The 23,062-nt window shown below is 41.8% G+C and overlaps 1 protein-coding gene across 2 annotated transcripts; it reads right to left on the reverse strand.

Moving 5' to 3' along the window:
• Window positions 1-639: 639 nt before the first annotated feature.
• Window positions 640-21,347, reverse strand: kcnc1b (potassium voltage-gated channel, Shaw-related subfamily, member 1b). Of its 2 annotated transcripts, none has more exons than XM_036576438.1 (4): window positions 20,796-21,347; window positions 8,807-9,740; window positions 5,516-5,689; window positions 640-1,582 (listed from the first exon to the last, which is right to left on the reverse strand). In XM_036576438.1, exons 1-4 carry the CDS (start codon window positions 21,345-21,347, stop codon window positions 1,473-1,475), a joined length of 1,770 nt encoding a protein of 589 aa, XP_036432331.1. In that variant the 3' UTR covers window positions 640-1,472. The 2 variants fall into 2 exon arrangements, with proteins under 2 accessions (XP_036432331.1, XP_036432330.1); XM_036576437.1 differs by lacking the exon at window positions 640-1,582 and adding an exon at window positions 2,282-3,680.
• Between the last annotated feature and the right edge of the window lie 1,715 nt (window positions 21,348-23,062).

Consider the following 23,062-nt stretch of genomic DNA (forward strand, 5'->3'; position numbering starts at 1 on the left):
AATGAGTCTACTAGAATCAATCTAAGAACTTCGTTGCATGTTGTGCAGGATTGTCTGTTGAAAAAGTTCTGTCTCGCAGCATTTTCTGCCAAAGAGACAGAACGATCCAGACAGTCTGTGGCCTCTTATTTCCAGTGTTCTCATAGGCACAAGTGTCAACAGCAAACGAGGCGTTTTCTTAAACACAATGAAGGACTTTGCATTCATTCAGAATAATATGTTTGGTCCTGTTGTTGTGACAGCCAAATCTATTAGTAGAGAAGCACAAGCTAGATTTTTTTTTCTTATTTTCCCTTTAAACTAACTGGAATGTTACCAGCCTAAGTACTGAGCTACAAAGGATTCTGAACTATATTATGCTCTACTGAAAGGAATGTAAAAGTGAACAGGTGCAAACAGTGCAAAAGGCATTTACTATACAGTTGCTACAGTAGTAAAGAAAAAAAAAGAAAGGGAAAAGTGATTAACACTTTACTTGAAACCTGCTACGTCATTGACCTAACCATGCCATAAACATGTCATGTTGTCATGACAAATTTTGTTCAGAAATATAAAAATGGGCCCCATTCACTCATATCTTAAATTGGTTCTTGAGAAACGTCCTAAGACAAAGTCTACATCAGATTTCCATGACATGTTCTTAAACCGGAGAATTGTTCACACCTTTTTGCTCTAGAGTGTGAGTAGATTCTGTTCTTACCTAAGAACAAATCCCAAAAAAGAAGACATTAGTGAATGTCAAAATCTTCGTGAAAACTGCGGAAGTGTGTTTTAAGAAGGAATTTCTTCTTAAGAAAGGGTGGTGAATGAGGCCCAATGTCGTCACTACCAATTAGTTGTCACGACAGGTGACATAATAGTTCAAACATGGTCATCTATCCTGATGACTGATGCTAATGGTAATTTACCCCGGTTTATTACTGGGTATAATCTTTCAAAGACATGTTTACGGCATGGTTATGTCAGTGTTATATAGCGGGCTTCAAGTGTTCCCGAGAAGTGTTTCTCTGAGTAATGATTTTCTCCCTACTTGGTCATGACTGGAGAGGATGTGTAACGTACTAGAGTAACATCTTACGACACTGAAACGGAGGCACACTAAAACAGATTTTCACTTCAGATAGTCACTTAAGGAGGAACCCAATCAAAAAGTAAATACTGAAGTCACGTTTTTTGATGCACCAGCACACAAAAGCACTATATACAACACCGACACGTACCACGCACACCCAAAACAATAGGCACTTCACACAGTACAACAGCACAATAATCACTCACAGAACAGAGATACATATGGCTGAACAACAACAGCTTCTCTGTGCTACTGTGCTACATCTACGCTGAGTTCTCTGTCACTTAGAAATAATGCTGATCTACTGTACACACGCACACATACACGCGCGCGCTCACGTACACATGCATACAAATGTGCACATACACGCACACTTACAGACGCACACGCTACAGCACTATCAGGTGGGAGATGTGGCTTTATGGTTGACACACATAGTGGTTGGCACACCATGGTTCATAACACACACTGACTCTGTTGGTTGTCTGCTTCGGCTCACTCGCTGGGCTTCTAAAAAACATATAAAGAAGAGAACACAACAACAGCAAACAACAAGGAAAATCATATTAATACACCAAACAAACACAAACAGAAAAAAGAGAGGACAGATGGAAGGGGGAGGGAGCGTCCCCTAAACCATGCAAGCGAAGTCAGCGTGAAGCCGGTGCAGGGGCGAAATGAAATGGCCACTAATGGACATGTGCTTCTGCTGGACATTCATGGTAAACGTGCGAGTTTACCATGCCCTTCCCCATGCTAGGCCAGAAAGCAGCACCCATCACATAGGCAACGTAGGTGGACACGGATCATGGTAATACAGGCTGTCGCATGCTGTGCGTACGAAACGACTGCACTATTTTCTGTCATGCTCGAATGCTGTAGTGTCATGCCAGTGTGTGAAGCAGGGCAAAGTCGTCGTCGCTCCTGCTTTCCGTCTCTTGTTACAACCCCTATAAGGTCACATACGATCTCTTTGACCTTGCTGACCTCTCAAGGGGCCCGCTGCAGTGACACAGCCTGCATGATAAGAGTGCTCGTTTACAACGGCGGCTCTTTCAGGATCTAGCGTAGGAGATGAACGGTCCGGCGACAGAGAGGGGCGAAAGGTCAAAGAGAAGCCACTGTAAAGGAGGTACACTGCTTGTTGCCAGGCAACGAGGGTGACGTGTATGTGTGTTCTGTCAAATAAAACCAGAGTCCAAACACCGATTCAATACAAAATTTATTTCATGCAAGGTTTTTATTTACAGGTTCATTCGCATACTGTACTTATTTTTTGCATAAAAGTGCATGCATTTACCTTTCCCCAAGTAAGTCCAGAAGTACATACATACTTTTAACCCTTTCTAAAACACTTTTTTGTGTCAACTGCACATAATTATATATAATAAATATACATTGTTCTATTTTGCTACAGAGAACAACAGACGTGAATCCAATTGTGACGGTATGAAACTGAATTTATGAAAAATAAATGCTGAACTTTGCTCAACAAGCGTATTGTCCTGTTTCTCAGCTGGTATTAATACTCGGAATAAGGTGGAGTAAATCTGCTTAGGTAGATGACTGTTATCAAAGTTAAAGTGCATTATTTCGCTATTTGCATTTTAGTCTTTTTCAAGAAGAAAAGTTGAATGGTCAAACTGACCACTGCTACTATTAGAAACACGGCGCGTGCTCAAACGCACACAAGGTCAAGTTTTGGGGAAAGGCGAAGAAAAAAATGCCAGCAAAGAAAATGTCTTCACTGCTACATGTACTTTATATCATCTGAAATGATATCATACAAATCTGCATTTTATATCTGTAAAGAAGCTTTGGATGTAAAACAAGATAGTTGTTCTTACATGTTTTCAAAAGACTTACATTTTTTTTTTCTCAGTTTCCCATGCAAGGCATGCAAATGCAAATGAGGTTTCTTCAGTCAGAGTTTCATGTCGGTGACGTGTGCATCACTAGAATCATGATTGGTTAGTGTTACTTTTTTTTCTTTTTTTTAACTCCATGGTTACGTCCAGAATGCTAAACTATATGAAATAGCCATTTTCTCATCAATTTTTTAAAAAGGTGTCCAATAGCACCTGATGAAAAACCACAGCTTAGAAACACTGAAGGGGAAAAGGGAGTTGGAGGAAGGAGGGGAAGGCGAGAGAGAGAAAGGGAGATCATGATTAGTGCAGGGAAGAGAAGACATAATGAGACGAAAAGTGAAAAAGAGAAAAAATGAGAAAAGGGAAAAAAGACATGACGAAAGAGGAAGAAAAGAGGACTGTAGCAGACAGGAAGAGAGTATGGAAAATAACACGATGTGAGTAGATGGACAAGAGAACAGAGTCGAGACAAAGACAGAAAAACACTGATAGAGAGAGAGAATGAAGAGCTGAGAGAGGAAGGCTGATGAGAGACGAATGGTACACAGTGTGGGCAGGCGTCTCAGCGCAGCGCTGCAGAGCGGGGCCTCTGATTGGTTAGTTTGGTTGTCCATGCTACAGGATGGATGGGATGGGGGAGTGCGCCTGCTGCATGAGACAGGGCGGGCTGCAGGGGAGGGCCGACACTGAGGCCACGCCTCCAGACATGCTGCTATGGCTCCATGGCTTTTCATAACCTTCATTTGAAGAGAGAAAGGGCTTTCAGTACACCACAGTGCAGCCTCAAATGCCAGATGTATGTGATTGCATGTTCATGTGTGCGCACATTTGTGGCTAAGCGTGTGTCAGAGGGGATGTGTGTTTTGGCACTTAGGGGTGCATTAGTGTGTTACCCTGCTATGTAGTTATGTTTATGGTGAACCAGTTGACAGTGACCATTCACCAAGTCAACCGTATCATCCTCCATGCGTGCTATGCATTATGCATTAGTCTGTCTACTGCATGCATGGGGTGGTATCACAGTGCTAACCAGCACAACACAGCTTTAGAGAGACACCAAAGAACACAGCCAGACACATGAGCTCAACAAAACTAGATCGTATCAGCTACTCAAGCTAAAGTTCAATACGTAATTCCTTAGCAAATAGTTCCTCCCAGAAGTACTGCAATTAGTGTATTGTTTTGTAAATTGAGAATAAAATGTACCAATAGCACCTTTGGATGGGTAAGAATTAAAATCAGTCTTTATGATCTGTTCTGCTGTGTTGGACTCAGTGCAGGCCCAGAGTAACAAGGTTATTTAGTGGAGCAATGCCCCACAAACTAATCATCATGCCCCACTAAACCCACTATTTCCTACAGGATTCTATAGTGGCAAGCAACAAAAAACAAACTGAAACTAAATTTTGTGCATGCACCTGGTATAAGAGGCTACATTAAATAACTCTGTATGCATCACTTTGTATCGGCTGGATTTTAAGGATGCACTCTTGTTGGAAGATAAGTCAGTAGATACATTTCCTAAATGGGTAGACCTTTGGTAATTTGCTGTAAATGTGGCTTTCTTGTTGATTCTCTCCTGAATGTGTGTCTTTGGACAGATCTGCAGTAGTTTCTTCTTTATCTGTTGTGTGTCTCCATGTGCTTCACTAATGATTTAGTTCTAGCGCTGGGCCTGCGCGCATGTTTTCCACTGGAATGTTCCAATTTTGAACTTCAGGCTTCTGCAGAGCACCAATTAGAACCTAACAAGACTCCAGCCGTCATGTGTTTCACAGCGACACCTGGAAACAGTCTTGCCTCCGTATCAAATGGGGTAGAATGTAATTGGTGTCATCCAGCTAAAACAGCAGGAAACGGTCGTGAGTCAGCTTTGGGTCATGGCTTTGGAGTTATGTAATTCTCTAGTATGAAATATTCTCCCATCTTGCTTTTGGACTAATGCTGATTTGGTAGTGCAGCGCACCCATGTGACAGGCTGTCTTAAAACTGATGCTAAAAACTAAGAGCCTCTGACTGGCTGAGTTCTTGTCATGTGACCACATGCCTCATATCCCATGCTGGACCTCTCTGAGGTTCACCACCACCAATACCACCCACCATAGTGACTCTGCATGCATGACTACTTATCAGGCAAGCACTTCCTTTATTTTCCTTTAATAATAACAACAAATTTACTGACAAATTCTTAATTAATTTCAAGACTGTGACACTGGGCACCTCCATGTCCACTTAAAATAGGCTTAAGGAAATATTAACCCTAGAGGATGTGTAGTTTATAACTGTAAACTGTAATGTGTGCCAATGAAAGTGGAACATTTTACATCCTACAAACATGGTAGGTCAGAGAAGAAAACCAAAGTTTTCCATAGATGGACCAGTAAATTATCTTACTTCTGCTACAACTTTTACTGCTGACCTTAAGGTGAGGTCTTAAGGGTCAAGCCACCTGTTAAATGAGCACTTTCCTTGAATAAAAAGGCCACCTTGACTGACAGCTGCTCCATTTCAAAATAAGCACTTTGCGTGCACTTAGTATCTGATGGCAAACAGTGACTGGCGGGTTACGTACCCTTCCTGACTCTTCCCCCTATGTGATTGCCCCGTTCTCCAGAGGTGAGCAGAAAGCAAGGTCTCTCACGGTCTATGGGGCTAAAAACTTCCTCAGGTGACACTGCCTGGTCAATGTGCGGACAGTCCTCATTGGCCAGAGCTGCTTTAGATGCCTCCCCATTCACTTTAAAATCTGCAATCACAAACAAGGACAGACAACACACTTCAGTTTAAGACACAGAGAACTTTCATCTCACAGCATTAGCTCAATTACAGCCTACAGGCAGCATCAGCAAAATTATAGAGTTACAGTCAACCTCATGACACTGTGGATGTCCTTATTATAGTAACACATTTCCTCTGTACTCTGTGAGTCCTACATGTTAGTAAACGTCTGTGTCCTTTTTTTATGAAATTCACTTCCTCATCAGTGCCAGTATTCTCCAGCAGCCCATCTGCCATATACTGTGGAGTCCATAAGTATTTGAACAATACAAGCTGTATTCACTGTATTCCAGCCCACTAGTTTTGAAGTGCAACACTGACCGTGATACTGAAATGTGGAATGAAAGCTTTAATTTGAGGTTATTTACATCTATAGAGGGTGAACCATATGCTTACACATAGTCACATATATACAGGTTAATCTTCTCTCATCTGTCCAAAAGACTTTCATTGTGATGTCTACAAGCTTACTACACCAAGCTTTAGCCTGTGGTATCCTGGACAGTGTTATTAATCAACTATTTCAACAAATGTTCAACCATTTTTCTTTATGATTGAAAGTTCCTCAGTCATCTCCTACCGTGGTCTTCAGTGGTCTACGGGGCTGTTTGCTATGGCACACTAGTGCCTCCTTGCTTCTTGACATGGAACCATACAGCTCGACACACCTAATATTTTAGCTATGTATTGGATTGATTTAATCTTGATTTAATGGCCTTGCTTTACTGACATTAGCACTGCTTTGGTCTTGATGGAAATAATAGCAACAGACTTCAGGTGCAAATGTCACATTTAGAATAACTTCTACATGTAAAGTGGTGTTAAACTGCGTTCCTAAAGGACCACATCATTGCCGGCTTTAGAGTTTTCCCTGCTTGATTCAAACCATTATAGGGCCCTAGGCAAAAGACAGGAATGGTGTCCCATTCTAATTTTTGAATTAGTTGAGGATCTGGGCTCTAAGTTGTGCAATTTTATAATGTATATATAATTCACAATAGGTTATTTACATCAACACATGCAGTACATCTCATTTGTATTTTCATGGGGCCCTCAATAGCTGAATTTAGGGATGCACAATGATATTGGAATCATATCGGTACTGAATTGCTTAAAAAATTATCAGCATTGGATAGATATTTATTTCTGGCCAATATTTTGAACTGATATTTAATTGTACTCCAGAGGAGTATAATGTTAATGCAGCACTGGGATATTGTGCTAAAATATCTGCATTTATCCATTTTACTGCATTTGTAACCCTCCTGAAATAAATGTTTCTCTACAGAAATAAATTTCTCTGTAACACTGAGTTTATATAGTCCCAATGTCTACATTTTATAAATGTTTATGTATTGGCATCTGCAGATATGTACATGAAATATGAATTGGATATACAATTCCTCACCATTCCCTGTGGTGTATTAGGGTTGGAACTGAAAAGGGTGTAGCTCTCTAGAAGCAAGGTTTGAAATGTCTCCACTAAAGTAATTCAGTGCTCACAGCAATCAGGAAGCCACAGCATTTTACCTAAGTATGACCTCCAGGAAGCCAGACTCATACGGCTGCTTGAGTCTGATGTCTCACAGTCGAGTAATTGAAAGGACTCCGGATGCTGTTGGTAATTGCAAAGATCCGATGACAGCAGACATCATTTTCTCAATGTGTTTTTGACAGAGCAGGAGGAGGAAATGAAGGGAGGGATGCCTGATTCACCAAAGCATTAACATTTGCATAATAACAGCTGATTAGTGCTGGAATAGGGATATTTTTCTTCCGTCATCTCCTACTGTAATCTTCAGCGGCCTGTCATTGCTAAGTTCTCCAGTGCCGACTTGCTTCTTGACACTGTACACGACTGATTATGAAATATGTAACATTTTAGCTAGGAATATTTTGGATCTTCACTAATTTTATTATACATGTAATACTAAACATGCACAGTATTTGGTCTTTTACTTCTAGAGTGTTTCATTTTTGCTTTTAACAATTTACTTATGGTCATTAACATTTTGCTTTTAACTATTTATTTTGATCATATTATCATTTACACATGAATACAGTTCTGTGTCAATTCACCCAACTGTAATTCAAATGTAGACACAAAGAGAATGATGCTGACTAGAGCTCAGCCTCAAACTAGATTCAAATGGAATGGAAGAGATGCCTCAAAATAACATATACAACTAGCCCTGTAATGCTTATTTCCTGGATTCTGCTTGGGCATAATGGTACAGTAGAAACGTCTTTTCATCAAAAATCCAATGAGCTGGATTACAAAGCCAAAACAGCAAACACTCTATCACTGTACAAATCCTTATAGATAATGCATTCTGGGAATTCTAAAAGACATCTGAATGTAGACAAACCTGTTCCAAAAAACACCTTTATGATAGTGATTTAGGAGCATTATATATGTAAATAATTAAAAGTGCACTATATTAAATTGTATACTAGATTAAAAAGTGTTAAAATTCCCCAAAATTAAGAAAAAAGTCATATTTCATGAACAAAATCAAAACATCTGGAGAATTAATGTTGAAAACTTTTTTGAAGACTTCTAAAAGCTTTGTGTCTAAAGTACCAATATTTCAGTATTTTAACATCGCAGTCATATGGAAAAATCCCCTGGTCAAATGACATGTTTTGTTGACTGTCTAAGTAAAAATAAGTGAACACATCCTACACAAAGAACACACTTCTGCACAATTGCTGTTTATTTGCTGACTTTAGCATACTGGGAAAAAATCAAAACAGTCCAGCAAGTAAGTAAGTAGTAACTATGCACGAATATTTGAATGCCAAGTGTGTTCTCTGTAAAGGATGCATTCACTTGTTTTCACTTAAAAGATCAACGAAACATATCATTTGACCAGACGTTTTCAAACTTTTGCATACAACTGTATACTCTCTAAATTCATGATTAATTTACTTAGGGCACTAACCTTTTCACACTGTCTGCAGTAATGCAAACACATCGAGGGTTACAGCAAATGGCAGTGCTATTGCTGTTAGTGCACTGACTGGCACTGCCTACTTACAAAGCAAATGACTTCCTCTTGTGAATCAGGTACAGATATCCTACCTTGGTATCTTATCTCAGAGACTTCTTCCTGGGCCAGGGGGCAGGTGTCGCTGTGCGTACTGGGTCTTGGAGAGTTAATGGCCGACTTACAGTAGTTGGGGGACCCCAGTTGGGGAACCCGGGGAATGTGCTTGTTCTTTTTCTTTGGTAGTTTTTGTTTTGCCATTGCCAGAGAGTAATACATGCCGAAATTGTTGACAATCACGGGTACGGGCATGGCAATGGTCAGCACACCAGCCAGAGCACAAAGGGCACCCACCAACATGCCTAATGTTGTCTGAGGATACATGTCACCGTAGCCAAGCGTAGTCATTGTAACCACAGCCCACCAGAAACCGATAGGGATGTTCTTGAAATGTGTGTGATCACTAGCGCGAGGATCATTGGGATTGGCTCCGATACGTTCAGCGTAATAAATCATGGTGGCAAAGATGAGGACTCCGAGAGCAAGGAAGATGATGAGGAGGATGAATTCATTGGTGCTGGCACGGAGCGTGTGTCCCAGCACCCGAAGACCCACAAAGTGCCGCGTTAGCTTGAAGATACGCAGAATCCGGACGAAGCGCACCACACGCAGGAAGCCCAGCACGTCTTTTGCAGCTTTGGAAGAGAGGCCACTCAGTCCCACTTCCAAATAAAAAGGCAGGATGGCCACAAAGTCAATGATGTTGAGTGCATTTCTTACGAATTTGAGCTTGTCAGGACAGAACGTGATTCGTATCAAGAACTCAAAGGTGAACCAGACAACACAGACTCCCTCAATGTACGTGAGCTCCACCATGGTCTCAGTCTCGGGGTAAATTCGCTCTATGGTTTCATTGTCTACCACTTCAATCTCTGTGCGGTTGATGATGGGGTTAAAGGCCTCATGAGTCTCCAGACAGAATGTTGTGATGGACACCAGGATGAAAAACAGAGATGCAAAAGCCACCCACTGTGTGGAAAAAAGAGAAGAAAGACAGTTAGCAGAGCATGGAAAAGAGTATCATTCAGAGTTCTGAATGAATATTCTAAGAATCACTGACATCAAATCCTCAAAAACCAACTGATACTCTGTTAAATAAGGAACAGCTCACCAGCACATTTCCTCCAAGAACATTTTCTCCCAGCTGTACAGACAACAGAGCAAAGGGTCAAATGCTCCATCATAGCAATACTAATTGCCCACTAACAGCTGTTTCAGCAGAATTTAAAGGAATTCAGCCAGGATAAAGTTGCTAGTTCAGTTTCTCCGTGCGCCACAGAATACTGCCGTGTCAACAGGAGTGCGTCACTTAAGCCCTTCTCCTTTTATTGCTGCTGCAGCTAAAACTCAAGGTCACCGCTTGAGCTCAAGGACAGCGGAGGATGGCAGAGTGGCGCCAGCCTAACTCCCCTCCACCTTTCTGGGCTAAATTTAACTGTAGCCCCCTCATCGGGAATTGCAAGATGCCCCTGGCAAGGTCAGCATATGCCAGTTGTGTGGTCTAAGTGATAGACAATGAGCCCTATGGGGGTCTGACCCCTCTTACACTGGAGGATGAGATGTGAATAAGTATGGATGAGATTGGTTTTCTGTAGAGGACAAGTCAGTACTGTAATAGCCACTGGCAAGGTGGTTTAAACTAGGGATGCAGCAACATGGGAACTGTGGGCCAAAATCTGCCAGTGCTGGTGCTGATGCATTTGTAAAATGTAGAAATGAGGAGTTCATCTACCTGAATTAGCGTTACAAAGAAATATGATATGTATTTGGAGAGAGTTACAAATGCAGTAAAATGAATAAAACACAGATATTTTTTTGTCTAAGCACATCATCAAATACATCATCAAATATCAGTTTGAAATATCAGTCATATATAAACATCTGTCGTGCAACCTGTGCTGATAAAGCAATTGTCTGCTGATACAAATATGATACCACGTTCACAACTGATGAAAACAAAATACTCTGGCCTGCAATGACAGTCACTTGCCAAGACTGGATAAATGCTTCATAAAGGACTTTCTATTTTTCGTCCACCTAAGTAGACTCAGGTTTTATTAGTTTGTAATTGGCAACAAATTGGCAGACATTACCTATTGATTAATTATATATCCACATTTAATGGGGCTTCTAGGGACCACTTTGCCCTGCAAGCACTTATCTAGCCATTCTTCTAAAAGCCATCCACATTGCTCAGTTTACAGCTCCTTCCACAGCATATTGCTTCTCACAAAGTCTCCCTCCACAGGCACTTTATATCTGGGTCACCCAGTACTTAGTCAAACAGACAGAATTCCCTGGATGTGCTTTGTTGGCCGTTTGTGGGGAGTGAGGGTGTTTTGTCTGAGGCACTGAGCATTCAGACACACACACACACACAGATAAACACAAACACACAAATAGGCGCTTTTCATCTATCGTTAGGATCAGCCTCTCGTCTCTGTACTCGGGCGGAAAGCCTGTGTTTGGTCTGAGACCGCGGTTGTGTAGCTCTGTGAGGCCAGCACTGCACCATCTCAGTCTGGGAAAAAGCAGTGGAATGGAACAGTCAGAGAGAGGGGCATTAGATTTTAAAAGGAAAGGAGAAATGGAGTGCAGAAGCAGGAAGAAGGGGGAGGGGAACGAAGTGCTGGGGAAACCGGCAAACACCAAAAGAGAAGAGATTCTCATGAAGGAGAAGAGAGAAACAATCTGCTCACAAAAAGTGACTTACAGGAATGCAGATTATGGAATATGTTGAAGGAAGAGGGAGAAAATGAGAAAGAGGTGTTTCTATAAAAGAATCTCTTGGGGAGAAATGAGCAGAGAGAGAGAGAGGTACAATGGCAGGGGATGAATGAAGGAATGATAGAGGTAAAGAGGCAGAGGCTAAATGAAATAGAAATAAGAGCAGAGACAGTGTAACATTCATAATCACCAGCACTGCTCCTTCTTGGGCTCCCACAAATGGAGCCCAGCATCCAATCTTGTGGCTAAATATTAACTGTTTTGAGACCTGCTATGGAATACAGTAAATTTCAATCATTTAATAATAAATTTTGATTAAACATGCTCTGGCATGGCAGATTCACTTTCTGACGACAATCTGATTAGTTTAGAAGTGTCCTACCTGTGCTCTTGTAACAGCACATTTTTTTCACAATAAAGGCCCTGACACAACTAGCGTGATCTGCTTATGCAATTTATTTATGCAATTTCTCTGGATGTCAATAAATATACATCCATCCATCTTCTAAGCCGCTTATCCTTCTGGGTTGCAGAGGGTGCTGGAGCCTATCCCAGCTCTCATTGGGCAGAAGGCAGGAAACACCCTGGACAGGTCGCCAGTCCATCACAGGGCAGACACACAGACATATACATTGACACCAAGGAGCAATTTAGCATCCTCAAGCAGCCTGACTGCATGTCTTTGGACTGTGGGAGGAGACCAGCGCACCCAGAAGAAACCTGGGTAGACAAAGGGAGAACATGCAAACTCCATACAGAAAGGACCCTGGTCACCCAGCCAGGGAATCGAACCCACGTAATTAATTTTATGATGTATAACTGATAATATTTTGTATATAAAGGTGTATTTTTTGGACTGCAAAACTGCAACATTATTTTTTTCCCCCTTTTCCCACATTTTTCTAACTTTCTCAGCCAACGTGAACTCACTGACCAGACACGGCCATCTCTCTTGTTGGCATATTTCATATTGTTTCATATTGTTCATTCATGTTGTGTTCAGTGCATCATGTTTTTGAGCCTTGGTTACTACAGTAAGTCTCGCTTTACGCCACAGCTAACCATTTCTAGTTTTCTTCTTTAACACATACAAAAACAGAAAATCTAAATAGTAGATAGCTTCTATAGGATATTTGACCTTCTGCTCATTAAGTCATATTCTGAAGAACAGATCCCAACATTGCCCCTAAACAAGCTTTTTCGAGTTGGCAGCTGTGACAACGGAACAACTAAACAAACTGGAGTTAGCCAGCATAGAATACTATTCAGCAAACATGATGTGCTGTGAAATGCTTTATAGACTGACTGGAATAAAACGACATTTGGGCTAACTGAATAAATATTGAAAAAGCTGAACTGACCCCAATAGTGTGACAATTTTATAGCTCTACCCACAAAAGGGTATTTCTGTTTTGGCAGAGAAATATTGCCAATATTAAAGCACATGTGATACAATAGTTGGGGCTTTCTTTATTTTTATATTTTTATTTTATTTATTTTGCAGAACTGTTGTATAAAAGCAACAGAACACTCAAGATCATGTGTTATCACAAATAACAACACAGCTGGGATGATCGGCACCAAAACTATTCCCTCTTGTGTTCTGTTGCCTAACGAATATCACAGTTACAACAGGGTATAACCTAAAAAGCACTTTATTTTATCTCATTCCATCTTAATTGTTTCACTTGATTATTACTTGATCTATGGCACTGTTTCATTGTTTTACTAGTGTATTTGTTACATAAATACTCAACTTTTGTTTATTTTTTCCCTTGTATGATAGTTACCTGCTACTGGTATGAAAAGATAAATAGTTATTATTATTATTATTATTATTATTATTATTATTATATTTTAAACATTTTATCATTCATGTTTGATGGATATCATCTTATATCTCTCTCCTTCTCTTCTGCTTGGCTACAGCAATGACCTCAGCAGGTGTGGTCATAATGTGATGTGCTCTTCTACAGTATTAAAGCTGATGACCATCCAGTTCATGTCAGTGCTAACCTGCTGACTGATGCTTTGTGAGGCACAGAATGCGTCCATCACGCCCAATGATGTATAACATCCATTAATTTCAGCTGCAGACATACTGCTGATCATGACCTTCAACTGCAGATGTATAAACTGTAGAATCCATTGTGCAGTTTGAGATGGAGCATTATTATTCTATGCTGAAATACTGGAAAGTTGTACCTCATCTCTGTGTCCTTACAGATCTTCAGCTGATGTTGTGCTGCTGATGCTGAGTGTTGTTTACCCTCTCACCACACACACACACACACACACACACACACACACACACACACACACACTCCTGCCAAGCAGGCTAATGAGTGACATGTGGGAGGATAATTACTGAGAGGGCGAGTCTGGACAAGCCAACATTCAGGCCAGTGTTCAATCAACCCCTCTCTCAACACACACACATCAAACCAAATAGCCTGTCACGCACACACGCTGGCCAACACACAAACTGACCATTTTATACAAATACACAGACTCCCTGTGCAGTAAAACCACACTTCTCTAGTACATTCAGAAATTGGCAAATTCTGTCGATTTCCCAAACAGTTGTCCTACATTAAGGGTAATCTGAACTAATCAAACCCATTCTTTGTATACAAATGGTTTAATTGGATGAAAAAAGCAGTTTAAACTTCATTTGAAAATGTGTGAATTCTGGACATTTTGTGTCAGAGAATGGAATAATTTTTTCCCAGACAGATGGCTATACTACCTAAAATACATTTTATTAAACCTGGTAGAGAGAATATGCAGGGCACTGTAGGGAAAAACGCTGCTAGCTCTGACCATATCTTCAAACATACAGTTGTAGTATAAGAGGAGAATGTATAAGCGTAGAAGGAGAGAGAACTCAAAGAACGTGGCCTGAAGTTTTGGGCCCTTTCTGCTTAAGCTAGAGGGCCTGACCCCCCTTGATGAGTAGAGGTAGGACTGACAGATAAGAAACAGGGAAGAAATGGAGTGGCGGGGTGAAACTCATGTCAAACACGAGGTAGAGATTAAAATTTATAGAATGTTATATTGGAAGAAGGAGGAACTTCAGGCATGGTCATCCTCCCAAACATATATTTTTTAGATTTACCACATATTTACCATTATTAAATTACAATATAAAACTCAGAATACAGTGTACATCAGTGGTCACCAAACCTGGAATTTGGTTCCAACCTGCATCTAACATGCTGCCCCTCTTTACACAACATGAAAGCATCTGAGCCAGCCAATCAAGAACTTCTGAAGACGTTACTGAGCTTTAAGAGGTGTGGCAGATTGTGGTTGGAACTGGATTCTACAGGAAGGTAGATCTTCATGACCAGGGATGGTGACCACTGGAGTAGGTTCAATGGTCATTTTGAATAGTACATAAAATGGCTATATTTGTGTTGGAGACACTGCAACCTGCTTGGAATAGTATCACCACCACTGTAAAGAATTTCTGACTCTGCAAGTCAATGAACCATTTCACATCAGTCCACTCTGAATTGTTTTGTTTACATCTTACTGACAGATTTATGCTAATAATTCATTGAAAATCCCAAAACATTCCCAAAAATGAGTGACATTTCAAAATCATCAGGCCTCCGGTGTGTATACCTCGGAACGTACAAAAGCAAACATCAGAAAACAATGTCAAACGTCTCTTAAACGTTTCAGATTTCAGGCTAACTTTCAAAGTGCAACTAAGCTGGCATTCTCCTTTACTGTGACAGCGTAGCATTTTCATCTGATCCTCTTTTGTGTTACAGTATTGTTCTGTCATCATTTCAGCACTAGGTCTTCCCTTAATATTTCCCTCTGCCCATCCTCTGAGAGAGAAACATGCACTATGATTAAAACTGTCTAGTTTCCCATCCCAGTCCTTAAGGCCCCCAGGTGATCCACAATTTTTCTTCATCCTATATGTTGTGAGTTAAGTTGAAGCAAGAATGTGGATCGTTAAAATGTGGACCCGGGGCCCTGAGGATCAGGTTGGGAAAATACTCTGGTCTAGAGTATTTGGTTATGTACCTTAAATCTACAGGGAGTACTACTAAGGACGGTATTCTGTCGTGGTTTCCTGATATCATTAATTTTTTTCTTCTCGCACACCTTTAAATGTTATTTCAATGTGATGGTAATGAGAATTCATTGAGATGCCATGCAAGAACATCAGCCACTGCTGAAGCCCTGACTGGCACTCCTGGTTCTTGTTTTCCTTCTTTGATGTACTGATGTTCAAGACAAGTGATAAACCCTACTGGACACGTCTCTCTAAGGCTTCCATACTTTAAAGCGAGATAAGGAGATATGTCAGTGGTGATTGCAGCAGGTAATTGAGTTGTCACGTTAATGTAATTAAGACCTACAGTTTGATGGAGGGAGACTAAAAATAACTGCACACAATTGAATTGACTCAGGAAAACACATCCAGTTCATTCACAGTGAGAAACCGCTGTAGAACAGTAACATGGACATATGCAGGATGATTAACACAAGGTGTCTGAAAGATTCCTAAAATCATCAACCACAAAATGCAGAGATTAGATTGCTCCTGCATTTGGAGGCTCTCTGCAGTGTATCCACAGCTTAAAATGTCACCATTTTTCATACTTGGCTTCTACCTAGAGGGGTAATGCATTACATCTAGAAAAGCCTCAGTAAAAAAAACATACTTAGCATCTTCTGAACAAATGCATATTTGATGCAGGATGTAGGAGCCCAAAAGCCCAAAAACGTGTCCACTGTCCTGACTCCACAGATGATATTTCAGCCTCAGCGGCAGTGGCGTTTGACAGGACAGGACTTCTTCTTCTGTTTTTTTTTTTTCACATTACAAAAAGTACACGATTTCATTTTAATGAAAATGTGATTGATATGTACGCAGCGAGTGCATGGATACAGCAGTGAAAAACAGTACATTCAGAAACAACGGCTTCATTTGATTTCTAGGGAAGTGAGAAGACTTCATTAGGTTGCTGCTGGTTGTTTCAGATCAGGCAGTTCATCATTCTCTGTGTTGTTATCAGGAGCTCCAGCAGCTCTCGGCCATGGCAGACACACACAGGCCAGCCTGGCTCCCAGCAGTGGAGCAGGACAGCCCTAGTCACAGCCAAATTAATAAAACATCTCCTTCCAGCAGCCCAGCTTCACCACTATCATCCTGGAGCAGATGCAAGCAGCCTGGGCCAATGCTTTTTCTGTGTAAGACCCGCACACATCTCTCTCTCTCTCTCTATCTTTAACTCTCGCCATCACTTTTATCTCTCTGTCAAAGTAACTTTCCTCTCTCACACCCTCACTTTCGCGATTAAGCTACGTACAGCTTTTCCCACAGCCAACACACTTTGAGTCTGGAGGCCTGCCATCCAGTGCTTTCTCTGTGCCAGAGCTTTGGGTCAGCGTAAACACCACTGACCTGTTTTCAACCTGATTGCCAAAACTTGTGTAAACGCTGGGATCACGTTCAGATGTGTTTAAGAGCTTACTGGCCTCATGGTGAGAGTGATGCTGGGATATCAGTGCGAGGACTGGCTGGGCATGAGCCTGACGGCTGAAACAAACTAATGAGAGACTTACAGAAGCTCATCTTTTGATGTGTTTGCGTGTGTGTGTGTGTGTGTGTTGCTCCAGGGGTCGAGGTTGCTGCTTGTATCACATCAAAGTGAATGAACAGCAGTCAGTGGCAGAACTCTCAGAGACAGAACATGACCTGTCTTCACAATTACAGCTGTGAGTAAGCTGTATTTCCAATACTTACAGGGGAAATCATACGATTTTTAAAAATTTCATAATTAAACCATATAGATGTAAACAGAGTCATTCAGAGTGGTTTGATGTGAAACTTACTGAATTCATTACAGTGGTGGTGATAGGAACCAAGGGTTGTGATGTCTACAGTGCAAATATATCCATTTTTTTACTATCTAAAACAATCAGTGAACCCACATGTGTCTTCTCAGTTTTAATATGTAAGGTTGATTATGGCAAAATAATGGTAAAAAATATATACACTTTCTTTGAGCACTAATTTGCCCACCATGACTGGATATGATTTAAGGCCAAAATATTATTTATATTTATACATAATATAAATACTGCTACCATTGTGAAAAATTCTGACTTGGTTGCCTTCTCTAGAACTGAGCCTTTCACACTAAACCACTCTGAATTATGTTGTGTGCATCTAAACAAACTCATATAAACAAAAGTTATTACATATTACAATTTAACAATAAAGATGTTTTCAAACATTAGTGGAATTTCTTTTTAAGCCACAAGATTTACATCTTATGCTAGTGTACACCTACAAACACCTGAAGCCTCAAAGTGTTGGTTGACACAAGGCATGAATAAACATGAGACACAGTCAAGATTACTCACTGGTTAGTCAGTGTTGACACTCATCTGTGAGTTATCACTGTGTTGCTTCATTACTTCCATGCAGCTTATAGTAAGTAAGAGATAGGGGCAGATTCTTCTGCAAGGTCATTCAATACTGAAATGAGAGCTCTTGAAGTAAGGGGCAGTTCTCTTTGGCTATTTAGGCTCTTATTTTCCATGTCTGCTATTTTCCTGTATTGTAATCAGAAATCACACCAAAGGGGGATTCAAGATTTATGGCTCAACAGAGGACAGTGTGTTAGGACTAGAAGGGAGAGGGTGTGTTAGGTCACACAGGATGGTGTGTTAGGACACAGAGGACACATTAGGCCACATGAGACAATATGTTAGGTCATATGAGACAATGTTAGGCATTGACCTAACACACACATTAAGACTGTGTTAGGTCATTAGGTCATTTTAACCTGTATTACCATACAGGACTAGGTATTACTGGTTATTGTGTTAGCTACTATGAAAGAGCATGTTAAGTCATATAACTGTATGTGGGACAGTGTGTTAGGTCATATTAAAGTGTGTATTAAGTAGTATGGGAGAGTATGTTAGATCATATGAGACAGTGTGGAGTAATATAGAACAGTGTGTTAGGTCATATATGAAAGTGTGTCAAGTAATTAGTAATACAGTGTGTTAGGTCAAATAAGACAATGTGTTAAGCAATATGGGAGAGTATGTTAGATCATAGAAGACTTTGTTAAGTAATATGGGACAGTGTGTTAGGTCATATATGATAGTGTCTTAAGTAATAAGAAATACAGTATGTTAGGCCATATATGACAGTGTGTTAAGTAATTAGCAATACAGTGTGTTAGATCATATAAGACAGTGTGTTAAGTAATATGGGACAGAGTGTTAGATCATACAAGACAGTGTGTTGAGTAATATGGGACAGTGTGTTAAATAATAAGGGACAGAGTGTTAGATCATACAAGACAGTGTGTTGAGTAATATGGGACAGTGTTAAATAATAAGGGACAGAGTGTTAGATCATATAAGACAGTGTGTTGAGTAATATGGGACAGAGTGTTAGATCATACAAGACAGTGTGTTGAGTAATATGGGACAGTGTGTTACATCATACAAGACAGTGTGTTGAGTAATATGGGACAGTGTGTTAAGTAATATGGGACAGAGTGTTACATCATACAAGACAGTGTGTTGAGTAATATGGGACAGTGTGTTAAGTAACATGGGACAGAGTGTTACATCATACAAGACTGTGTTAAGTAATATGGGACAGTGTGTTAAGTCATATTTGACAGTGTCTTAAGTAATAAGAAATACAGTGTGTTAGGTTATATATGACTGTGTTAAGTAATTAGTAATACAGTGTGTTAGGTCATATAAGGCAGTGTGTTAAGTAATATGGGACAGAGTGTTAGATCATACAAGACAGTGTGTTAAGTAATATATGACTGTTTTAAGTAATAAGAAATACAGAGTGTTAGATCATATAAGACGGTGTGTTGAGTAATATAGGACAGCATATTAGGTCATATACAACAGTGTGTTATGTAATATGGGACAGTGCATTAGATCATATAAGACTGAATTAGGTAATTTGAAATGTTAAGTCATATAGGACAGCGTGTTAGGTATTTTAGGACAATGTGTTAGGCATTTTGGCACACTGCGATAGTTCATATAAGACCATGTTAAGTAATATAGGACACTGTGTTAGGTATTATAGGAAACTGTATTTGGTATTTTAGGACACTGTTAGGTCATATGAGACAGCGTTAAGTCATAGATGACACTATGTTAGGTCATATGAGACAGCGTTAAGTCATAGATGACACTATGTTAGGTCATATGAGACAGCGTTAAGTCATAGATGACACTATGTTAGGTCATATGAGACAGCGTTAAGTCATAGATGACACTATGTTAGGTCATATGAGACAGCGTTAAGTCATAGATGACACTATGTTAGGTCATATGAGACAGCGTTAAGTCATAGATGACACTATGTTAGGTCATATGAGACAGCGTTAAGTCATAGATGACACTATGTTAGGTCATATGAGACAGCGTTAAGTCATAGATGACACTATGTTAGGTCATATGAGACAGCGTTAATTCATAGATGACACTATGTTAGGTCATATGAGACAGTGTTAAGTCATAGATGACACTATGTTAGGTCATATGAGACAGTGTTAAGTCATAGATGACACTATGTTAGGTCATATGAGACAGCGTTAAGTCATATAAAACACTAAAGTTTTTTGGACACTGTGTTAGGTCATATGAGACAGGGTTAAGTCATATAGGACACTGTAAAGTTTTTTTGGACACTGTGTTAGGTCATAAGAGACAGTGTTAAGTCATATAGGACACTGTGTTAGGTATTATAGGACATTGTATTCGGTATTTTAGGACACTTAGGTCATATGAGACAGTGTTAAGTCATAGATGACACTATGTTAGGTCATATGAGACAGTGTTAAGTCATAGATGACACTATGTTAGGTCATATGAGACAGTGTTAAGTCATCTAGGACACTGTGTTAGGTATTACAGGACACAGTGTTTGGTATTATATAACACTAGTAGATATTTTATGACACTGGGTTAGGTATTATAGGACACTGTGTTAGGTATCATAGGACACTGTTAGGTATTTTAGGACACTGTTAGGTCATATAAGACAGTGTTAAGTCATTTTGGACAGTGTGTTAGGTATTATAGGACAGTGGGTGAGAAAAAATACTCTAGGAAGCATCAGCTGAAACTGGAACAAACCACTGTGTCTTAAGAGTCTGGCCCATGATACCAATTGTCATTTCTTAAGTTACACACTTCTCTCCCATCCTCCAAGCACGCGCGCGCACACACACACACACACGTGCACTGTCCGACCCCTCCGCTCTCACTCACCCGCGCGTATCGGGACGAGTACGGGTCCTCGAAGAGCGCCCACATCTTCTTCTGCCAGCGGTTCCAGCGCCCGCTCCTGCTGTCCGTCATGTCGACGTGCGCGAGCCTGCGCGTCATCTCGGCCCCTTCGTCGCCGTCCGCCGCCTCGTGCGCGCCCTCGCCGCCCTCCACCTCGATCTCGTGCGCGATGTCCGGCGCCGCGCCGCCGAAGCTCACGAGCGCCTCCTCGGCCTCGCGGTGCTGCCGGTACGTCATCCAGCAGCACGGCTCCACGTCCGTCTCGTCGATGCCCCAGAAGGCGAGCTCCTCCTCGTACAGCGGACCGCACACGTCTGCCGGGCAGTGCAGCTTACCCGTGCGGTAGTAGTTGAGGATGTGCGCGAAGACGCCCGGGTGCCGGTCGAAGAAGAAGTCGTGGCCGGCGCCGTCCGCCTGCTCGGCGAGGCGCGCGAGCCGCGTGCCGGGCAGCGTGCGCAGCGTGCTGCGGTACGTCTCGTGCCTCACGCCGCCGACGTTCAGCACGACGCGCTCCTCGTCGTCGCCCTGGCCCATGGCGGGTACCTCCCTCCCTCCCTCCGCCGCCCCCCACCCGCCACCCCGTTAGCCCCTAGCAGCCGCAGGGCATCAGCACGGGGGGCGAGAGGCTACGGGCAGCATCCCGTGCTCGTGCAACACATGCATGTATAAGGGGATGGGGGGGGGGCTCGGTCGCACGAGACGGTCAGACAGTCCGTGATAAAAATAAATAAATTGAAAACGCGCGCTTGCCTTTCGCTGTTGGTGCGAGCGGCGCCTTTGTGTGTTTCAGCGCGCCATTTCGAAACGCCTGATCGTTTCTACTGTCTCCCCACGAAGCAGCACAACACCGAACCGGCTCAGCGGAACAGAGCCGAGCCCGAACGCGCACGTGTGCAGATCAGAGCTGGTCCGGGCGTCACTGGGCGCAAGGTGACCGCGCGCGGAGAGCCTTCATCACTCCGGTAACCTCAGCGCGTTGCAGCGCTGCTCTGACGGCGCGTGCCCTCCGCCCGAGAGGAGCCACCTCACCGTGTCGGTTCGGCTGGCTGGTTCAGGCTGCGGCCGCTTGTCGGTGCGCTCACTCGGCTCGAAGCTGCCTGCGCTGGAATGGAGGCTGCGTGCGAGGTGGATCGGCTGCGGCGATGTCTTCTTGGAGGAGCGCAGAAACGGACGTGGCGCGCGCGGCGCGGGGAGGGAGGGTCCTTCATTCACGGGACGCAGCGCGGTCTCGCGGCAAACGTGCTCCTCCGCATGTAAACGCACTAGCACACATGTACAGCGCGCTGGAGCCGCGAGCGCACATCCTGAATGATTTAACCACAGGTAGCCTGTAGGTGCTGTGCTCACGCGCAGCTTGACCTCCCTCCCCTCTGTGTGTGTGTGTGTGTGTGTGTGAGAGAGAGAGAGAGAGAGAGAGAGAGAGAGGTGGGGGTGTAATGGTTTTGGCAGCGTCGTCGAGCGCTTTTAAAGGCAACAAATGTGAGATGGAAAACAAACCCTCTGCTGATGTTCCGCACTGAAATGAGCAAACCCCATATTAGAGAGATGCACTGATACGAGTCTTTTGGGCCGATATCCGATATTTTTTATATGAATATCTGCCGGTGCTGATACATAAACATCTACAGAAGATACACATTTATAACGGGTGGTCCTTCAAGTGTCATTTAGTAGAGGCGATGGTTCTATTTAGAACCACGAGTTCTATATGGTTCTATCTAGCATCAAAAAGGGTTCTGTTAATGTTATTATGTCAAGCTTGTAACAACAAAAGAACCCTTTTGGTGCTATATAGAACCATTTAAAACATATTCTCCATCAATCTGAGGAACCATTTCACCATGCCAAGAACCATTTAACCGTGAAATGCCCTGCTGAAAAGAGTCCATTAGAAATCATTAGGATTAAAACCTAAAGATTTTGCTTTCTAATGTAATGTTCCAATAGAGATCAATAGTTTCCTGTAGAACACCTTTAGATCCCATTAGAAAACCATCACCTGTAAAACCATTAGGATCCTTTACACTGTGATGTCAACCCATCAATAAAGCCAAAACACATTACAAAACCATCAGGAACCAATAGAAACACTTAATGGTTTCTATGTTTTTTTTCAGCAGTGTGGTTCTATATAGAACTCATGGTTCTAAATAGAACCATTGCCTTTAATAAAGAACCCTTGAAGATCCATCTTTTTTAGATATGTAGAGTGGAACTACCTCTACCTGTGTTTGTATCACAGAGAAATC

This window comes from Colossoma macropomum, unplaced genomic scaffold (assembly GCF_904425465.1).
Source record: "Colossoma macropomum unplaced genomic scaffold, Colossoma_macropomum, whole genome shotgun sequence".
In the NCBI taxonomy this organism is placed as follows: domain Eukaryota; kingdom Metazoa; phylum Chordata; class Actinopteri; order Characiformes; family Serrasalmidae; genus Colossoma; species Colossoma macropomum.

Bases quoted from the DNA above. Each gene is read 5' to 3' on its own strand.
- kcnc1b (XM_036576437.1), bottom strand. From the start codon at position 21,347: ATGGGCCAGGGCGACGACGAGGAGCGCGTCGTGCTGAACGTCGGCGGC. The intron at 9,741-20,795 runs GTGAGTGAGAGC...TTTTCCACACAG, and splicing joins ACTCGTCCCGATACGCGCGG to TGGGTGGCTTTTGCATCTCT. The intron at 5,690-8,806 runs GTAGGATATCTG...TTGTGATTGCAG, and splicing joins CTCTGAGATAAGATACCAAG to ATTTTAAAGTGAATGGGGAG.